Source organism: Pseudophryne corroboree, chromosome 4 (assembly GCF_028390025.1).
Source record: "Pseudophryne corroboree isolate aPseCor3 chromosome 4, aPseCor3.hap2, whole genome shotgun sequence".
Lineage (NCBI taxonomy): Eukaryota > Metazoa > Chordata > Amphibia > Anura > Myobatrachidae > Pseudophryne > Pseudophryne corroboree.
Genome location: NC_086447.1, coordinates 66285724 through 66293987, shown reverse-complemented (window position 1 = coordinate 66293987; position 8264 = coordinate 66285724). Strand labels below are relative to the sequence as shown.

Genomic DNA, 8264 nt, shown 5'->3' with positions numbered 1-8264 from the left:
GACATGCGGTTGCCGGGGGTAACAGACACCAACAAACACTTTGAACACTGAAGAGTGTGGACAGTTGCTACATGTTTGTTACTGGTCTTTTTGTGTAACCAGCAAGTACGGCAGTATCTGGACATTGCTGCCATCTGTGTCCGTCCAGCAAGTGCACAGTATCTGGGCAAATGTATATGTGTCCAAAAAACGCAAATAAGGGTTGAGACTTGCAACGGACGGCAAACCCTGTGAGGACACATCCCCTGCCAGGACATGCCCCTCACGCACCCACCCCACGTGTTATCCTTGGTTACGTATAATATGGGTATATATTACACTGCTAGTCTATCAATATACTGTGCCTCCACCCAAGCTTAAATTCAGTTTTAATTACTTTACTTTGCTGGGCTGGCTTGGGACAGCCAATTATTTTTATCTATTCCATATGCTAAATAATTTACTCACACTCTATTTATTAGTGTTTAAATAAATGTGATAGTATTTAATTAGAATGAAGTAATATAATATCACATGGGTAGTTCTATAACAATAGAATATCATTTGTAAATTACTCTTTCCCTTCTAATCCTACCCTCAAGGCCTATATAGTTTACCTGCATGCAATACAAAAATGACCTTTACCTTTTACCTTTGAGGTAGCTACCTGAATTCACCTTGGATTATAAATAAAAAATTGGAACAATCCGAGGTGAATGCCCGGGTCACTCAAACAAAATGTCATGCATGACACGTCTTCTTTTACAAATACATCTAGCTTGTTAAATGAATGACTTTAAGAACAATACCAAAATGTGTATATAGTTTTAAAGGCTAAACAACAATCCTCTGCCTCTCCTCAATAATGTTCAATCAGGCCCGGCGCTAGCCGCTCAGCAAAGGGATGCAGCGCAGGGAGGCACCAGACTGGAGAGGCGTTCCCCCTGCTCTGCACCCCTGTGCTGAGCTGCTGCTGCTGTCCCTGCTGCTGCTGTTATACTCTATGACATGCAGCGGCGCCGGCAGCACAAAGCCTCCTCTCACCATAGGCGCCGGCAGCACAAACCCTCCTCTCCCCCATCCCCTCCCCTGTGTGACAGATCAGTGGCCGGGCGGGAGCCAAAGGGGGTGGAGATAGACAGGAATAAGGGGCGGCGCTAGACTGGACCAGGCTGCAGCAGATGGATGAGCTGCTACAGCTCCAGCCAGCCAGACATCATTAGGTAAGTGTCTGGAAAGAGAGTGAGTGTGTGTATGTGTATACAGTATCTGTGTATACTGTATATATGTGTGTAATGTATGTACAGTATGTGTGTGTGTGTGTGTGTGTGTGTGTGTATGTGTGTGGTGTGTGTATCTGTGTGTGTATGTGTGATTGCGGCATAATGTGTGTAAGTGGCACTGGTATATACCCTCCAACTGTACCTTTTTAGCAGGTACAGTACCTTTTTTTATGGCCTGTACCAATTTTTATCTCTCCAAACTTCCATTAAAAGTATAGGAAAAGGGCCCCCTTTACCCGTGGCCACGCCCCCTTTTCAAATTTGTACCGATTTTTATGTGTAAAATGTTGGAGGGTATGCTGGTACAGGGGGCGTTACGTGTGTAAGCTGCACTGGTACAGGGTGCGTTACGTGTTTAATCGTCACTGCTACAGGGGGCGTTATGTGTTTAAATGGTACTGGTACAGGGGGCATTACATGTGTAAGCGGCACTGCTACAGGGGGCATTATGTGTTTAAATGGCACTGGTACAGGGGGCATTACATGTGTAAGCGGCACTGCTACAGGGGGCATTACGTGTGTAAGAGGCACTGCTACAGGGGGCATTACGTGTGTAAGCGGCACTGCTACAGGGGGCATTACGTGTGTAAGCGGCACTGATGTAGGGGGCGTTACGTGTGTAATCGGCACTGCTACAGGGGGCATTACGTGTCAAAGTGTCACTACTACAGGGGGCATTACGTGTGTAAGCGATACTGCTACAGGGGGCATTACGTGTGTAAGCGTCACTACTACGGGGGGCATTATGTGTGTAAGCGATACTCGTACAGGGGTCATTACGTGTGTAAGTGTCTCTGGTACAGGGATGTGTTACGTGTGTAAGCGTCACTGGTACAAGGGGTGTTACGTGTGTAAGCGTCACTGGTACAAGGGGTGTTACGTGTGTAAGCGATACTGGTACAGGGGGCGTTACGTGTGTAAGTGTCTCTGGTACAGGGGGCGTTACGTGTGTAAGCGTCACTGCTACAGGGGGTGTTACGTGTGTAAGCGTCACTGGTACAAGGGGTGTTACGTGTGTAAGCGATACTGGTACAGGGGGCGTTACGTGTGTAAGTGTCTCTGGTACAGGGGGCGTTACGTGTGTAAGTGTCTCTGGTACAGGGGGTGTTACGTGTGTAAGTGTCTCTGGTACAGGGGGGGTGTTACGTGTGTAAGCGATACTGGTACAGGGGGCGTTACGTGTTTAAGCGGCACTGATGTTACGTGTGTAAGCGTCACTACTACGGGGGGCATTATGTGTGTAAGCGATACTGGTACAGGGGTCATTACGTGTGTAAGTGTCTCTGGTACAGGGATGTGTTACGTGTGTAAGCGTCACTGCTACAGGGGGTGTCACGTGTGTAAGCGTCACTGGTACAAGGAGTGTTACGTGTGTAAGCGATACTGGTACAGGGGGCGTTACGTGTGTAAGTGTCTCTGGTTCAGGGGGTGTTACGTGTGTAAGTGTCTCTGGTACAGGGGGCGTTACGTGTGTAAGTGTCTCTGGTACAGGGGGCGTTACGTGTGTAAGTGTCTCTGGTACCGGGGGCGTTATGTGTGTAAGTGTCTCTGGTTCAGGGGGTGTTACTTGTGTAAGTGTCTCTGGTACAGGGGGTGTTACGTGTGTAAGTGTCTCTGGTACAGGGGGCGTTACGTGTGTAAGTGTCTCTGGTACAGGGGGCGTTATGTGTGTAAGTGTCTCTGGTTCAGGGGGTGTTACTTGTGTAAGTGTCTCTGGTACAGGGGGTGTTACGTGTGTAAGTGTCTCTGGTACAGGGGGGGTTACGTGTGTAAGTGTCTCTGGTACAGGGGGCGTTACGTGTGTAAGTGTCTCTGGTACAGGGGGGGTGTTACGTGTGTAAGCGATACTGGTACAGGGGGCGTTACGTGTGTAAGCGTCACTGGTACAAGGGGTGTTACGTGTGTAAGCGATACTGGTACAGGGGGTGTTACGTGTGTAAGTGTCTCTGGTACAGGGGGTGTTACGTGTGTAAGTGTCTCTGGTACAGGGGGCGTTACGTGTGTAAGTGTCTCTGGTACATGGGGGGTGTTACGTGTGTAAGCGATACTGGTACAGGGGGCGTTACGTGTGTAAGCGTCACTGGTACAAGGGGTGTTACGTGTGTAAGCGTCACTGGTACAAGGGGTGTTACGTGTGTAAGCGATACTGGTACAGGGAGCGTTACGTGTGTAAGTGTCTCTGGTACAGGGGGCGTTACGTGTGTAAGCGTCACTGCTACAGGGGGTGTTACGTGTGTAAGCGTCACTGGTACAAGGGGTGTTACGTGTGTAAGCGATACTGGTACAGGGGGCGTTACGTGTGCAAGTGTCTCTGGTACAGGGGGCGTTATGTGTGTAAGTGTCTCTGGTACAGGGGGGGTGTTACGTGTGTAAGCGATACTGGTACAGGGGGCGTTACGTGTGTAAGCGGCACTGATGTTACGTGTGTAAGCGTCACTACTACGGGGGGCATTATGTGTGTAAGCGATACTGGTACAGGGGTCATTACGTGTGTAAGTGTCTCTGGTACAGGGATGTGTTACGTGTGTAAGCGTCACTGCTACAGGGGGTGTCACGTGTGTAAGCGTCACTGGTACAAGGGGTGTTACGTGTGTAAGCGATACTGGTACAGGGGGCGTTACGTGTGTAAGTGTCTCTGGTTCAGGGGGTGTTACGTGTGTAAGTGTCTCTGGTACAGGGGGCGTTACGTGTGTAAGTGTCTCTGGTACAGGGGGCGTTACGTGTGTAAGTGTCTCTGGTACAGGGGGCGTTATGTGTGTAAGTGTCTCTGGTTCAGGGGGTGTTACTTGTGTAAGTGTCTCTGGTACAGGGGGTGTTACGTGTGTAAGTGTCTCTGGTACAGGGGGCGTTACGTGTGTAAGTGTCTCTGGTACAGGGGGCGTTATGTGTGTAAGTGTCTCTGGTTCAGGGGGTGTTACTTGTGTAAGTGTCTCTGGTACAGGGGGTGTTACGTGTGTAAGTGTCTCTGGTACAGGGGGGGTTACGTGTGTAAGTGTCTCTGGTACAGGGGGCGTTACGTGTGTAAGTGTCTCTGGTACAGGGGGGGTGTTACGTGTGTAAGCGATACTGGTACAGGGGGCATTACGTGTGTAAGCGTCACTGGTACAAGGGGTGTTACGTGTGTAAGCGATACTGGTACAGGGGGTGTTACGTGTGTAAGTGTCTCTGGTACAGGGGGTGTTACGTGTGTAAGTGTCTCTGGTACAGGGGGCGTTACGTGTGTAAGTGTCTCTGGTACATGGGGGGTGTTACGTGTGTAAGCGATACTGGTACAGGGGGCGTTACGTGTGTAAGCGTCACTGGTACAAGGGGTGTTACGTGTGTAAGCGATACTGGTACAGGGTGCGTTACGTGTTTAATCGTCACTGCTACAGGGGGCGTTATGTGTTTAAATGGCACTGGTACAGGGGGCATTACATGTGTAAGCGGCACTGCTACAGGGGGCATTATGTGTTTAAATGGCACTGGTACAGGGGGCATTACATGTGTAAGCGGCACTGCTACAGGGGGCATTACGTGTGTAAGCGGCACTGCTACAGGGGGCATTACGTGTGTAAGCGGCACGGCTACCGGGGGCCTTACGTGTGTAAGCGGCACTGCTACAGGGGGCATTACGTGTGTAAGCGGCACTGATGTAGGGGGCGTTACGTTTGTAAGCGGCACTGCTACAGGGGGCGTTACGTGTCAAAGTGTCACTACTACAGGGGGCATTACGTGTGTAAGCGATACTGGTACAGGGGGCATTACGTGTGTAAGCGTCACTACTACAGGGGGCATTATGTGTGTAAGCGATACTGGTACAGGGATGTGTTACGTGTGTAAGCGTCACTGCTACAGGGGGTGTTACATGTGTAAGCGTCACTGGTACAAGGGGTGTTACGTGTGTAAGCGATACTGGTACAGGGGGCGTTACGTGTGTAAGTGTCTCTGGTTCAGGGGGTGTTACGTGTGTAAGTGTCTCTGGTACAGGGGGCGTTACGTGTGTAAGTGTCTCTGGTACAGGGGGCGTTACGTGTGTAAGTGTCTCTGGTACAGGGGGCGTTATGTGTGTAAGTGTGTCTGGTTCAGGGGGTGTTACGTAAGTAAGTGTCTCTGGTTCAGGGGGTGTTACGTGTGTAAGTGTCTCTGGTACAGGGGGCGTTACGTGTGTAAGTGTCTCTGGTACAGGGGGCGTTACGTGTGTAAGTGTCTCTGGTACAGGGGGCGTTACGTGTGTAAGTGTCTCTGGTACAGGGGGCGTTATGTGTGTAAGTGTCTCTGGTACAGGGGGTGTTACGTGTGTAAGTGTCTCTGGTACAGGGGGTGTTACGTGTGTAAGTGTCTCTGGTACAGGGGGCGTTACGTGTGTAAGTGTCTCTGGTACATGGGGAGTGTTACGTGTGTAAGCGATACTGGTACAGGGGGCGTTACGTGTGTAAGCGTCACTGGTACAAGGGGTGTTACGTGTGTAAGCGATACTGGTACAGGGGGCGTTACGTGTGTAAGTGTCTCTGGTACAGGGGGTGTTACATGTGTAAGTGTCTCTGGTACAGGGGGTGTTACGTGTGTAAGTTTCTCTGGTACAGGGGGCGTTACGTGTGTAAGTGTCTCTGGTACAGGGGGCATTACGTGTGCAAGTGTCTCTGGTACAGGGGGCGTTACGTGTGTAAGTGTCTCTGGTACAGGGGGCGTTACGTGTGTAAGTGTCTCTGGTACAGGGGGCGTTACGTGTGTAAGTGTCTCTGGTACAGGGGGCGTTACGTGTGTAAGTGTCTCTGGTACAGGGGCATTACGTGTGTAAGTGTCTCTGGTACAGGAGGTGTCACGTGTGTAAGTGTCTCTGGTACAGGGGGGCGTTACGTGTGTAAGTGTCTCTGGTACAGGGGGTGTTACGTGTTTAAGCGTCACTGCTACAGGGGGCATTATGTGTGTAAGCGATACTGGTACAGGGGGCGTTACGTGTGTAAGCGTCACTACTACAGGGGGCATTATGTGTGTAAGCGATACTGGTACAGGGGGCGTTACGTGTGTAAGCGTCACTACTACAGGGGGTATTATGTGCGCTGTCCCTTTGAAAGTATGGGAGGGCGCAAACTTATAGTTTGCAGGTGGGCGACGTACACCCGAGCACCGGCCCTGTGTTCAATGTGCATAAATAAGGAATATTTCGATATGCTGTCGGTATTCCTAAAGTTCCAGCTAAATATTCAAATTGCCGTCTGTGAGGTCTCCTCAGAATAAAGTACTGTCTGTTTTGCCAGACAAGTTTGTATTTGTTTCAATACTGTTTCTCTCCTGGCTGTACCCAATATATATCTGTACTGTCTGGCTGAGCTACCAGAGTCTGAAAGTTACTTTGTCTGGCCAGACTGAAGTGATACTCTATATTGTGACTATTATGTTACTGGGTCTACTGTGGATAGATTAACTGACTGCCTTGCACTCCCTCTCCACAATCGATATTTTGTGGTTAAATTATTATCACTGTTCCGTGAGAGCTATCTGAGCATTGTAGTGTCTGTGAGTATTGCTGATTAGTGCAAGTTGTTCAGCTCTCACCCAGTCCACGATTAGCTGTGCCCTCTGCTCTCTCTCTCTTGAACAGCTGCACTGGATGAGACTGCTTCTGCTCTCCCTCAGCTCTCGATTTTCTTCCCTTTTTGTCTGACACTAGGACACTCAGCACTGGTCACTCTTGGCTTACATTCAGTAGATAATGATGTTCGAAGCTTGGTAACTGGTAACTGCTGCGACTACACCTTCCGGCAACCTGGTTCAGCTCTCCTGCAGTGGCATTAACATCTGAGGTGCCCCTGAGTCTCTTGCCTTATAGGCCCTACACACTGGCCGATTTTTTGAAAGATATGAACGATCTCGTTCATAAATGAACGAGAACTCATTCATATCTTTCAGTGTGGAGACTTAAGCGATGAACGATGTGCGCCCCCGCGCTCGTTCATCGCTGGTCTCCCGTCGGCTGTGCATGCAGGCCAATATGGACGATCTCGTCCATATTTGCCTGCACTTCAATGCAGCCGCGTGACGGGGGGAGTGAAGAAACTTCTCTCCCCCTGTCACTGCCCCCCCGCCGCCGGGTCGCTCGTCGGCCGTATCCGCCGTCGGGCAGCTCGGCGGCGGGTCGGCCAGTGAGTAGGGCCCTTTAGGTTTACAGCATCTGGCTGCAGGAGATGAAGACACTTTTATTGATAAGGCAAGTTATTATACTTGTGCAATTATGGCAGCGTCTCTCCGCCGCTCTCCCAACATTTAGAGCTCAGTAGGAGAGGCGACAGGTGAAACCAGACAGCGCATGTAGAACACAGCAGTATCAATCCTCTCCCTGCTCGCCCAATGGTGGTCATTCCGAGTTGTTCGCTATTTTTTTCGTTCGCACAAGGTATGTGCAAAATTGCGAACATGTTGCAAAATTGCGAATATCCGCCTCCAACGTATTTTTGCTAATTCGTCCGCAGTATTACACAAAGTGGGCGTACGCCAAATGACATCGCAGCAATGCGAAACCATCGCATTAACACAAACCTCAACGTAAAAATACTAAGTTTTCGTAGATTTACAAATTCTTCTTAAAAGTGCACACTTTTGCGGAAAAACGCACAACAATGGGGTTTTTTTTATATTGAGTGAAATTACACCTTTCAGTTAAAGACCACAAGCCCTCCTCAATTACGAATCCAATTAGTGTAATGAATGACAATGGTCCTGACCAATTAAGTCTTCAAAGAATACCAGAAGAAAACTTTGTAGGCATAATTGGCCATAAACATTGATCTGGAAAATTTACAAATATAGATATGGGAAATGTGCCTGGTCTAATGCAAATGTTTGTAGTATTGTGCAGATGTGTAGTGTGTGAATAAATGTGTTCACATGTATTTATAATCCATAACCTCCTAACGGGTTTTTTTAATTAAAATTTTTGTTGGTGTATTTTTATATAAAATTATTCTAAAGTAAGATGTGTGAACTGTTTAAGGTCACCAATTTCTGCACGCCAATGTGCTG

General features: G+C 49.1%; 1 protein-coding gene across 2 annotated transcripts in view; it reads left to right on the top strand.

Annotated features, from left to right (window-relative positions):
* The first annotated feature begins 850 nt into the window (after positions 1 to 850).
* The window catches only part of LOC134908895 (cytochrome P450 2K4-like), a 110845-nt gene continuing 103431 nt past the window's right edge, over positions 851 to 8264 (top strand). Inside the window, exon 1 of one of the 2 annotated variants that reach the window (XM_063915118.1) lies at positions 851 to 1202. In XM_063915118.1, the coding sequence (XP_063771188.1) occupies positions 1165 to 1202 (38 nt within the window). In that variant the 5' untranslated portion in view covers positions 851 to 1164. The remainder of the gene's footprint in view (positions 1203 to 8264) is intronic. The other variant, XM_063915120.1, reaches the window with a different exon arrangement.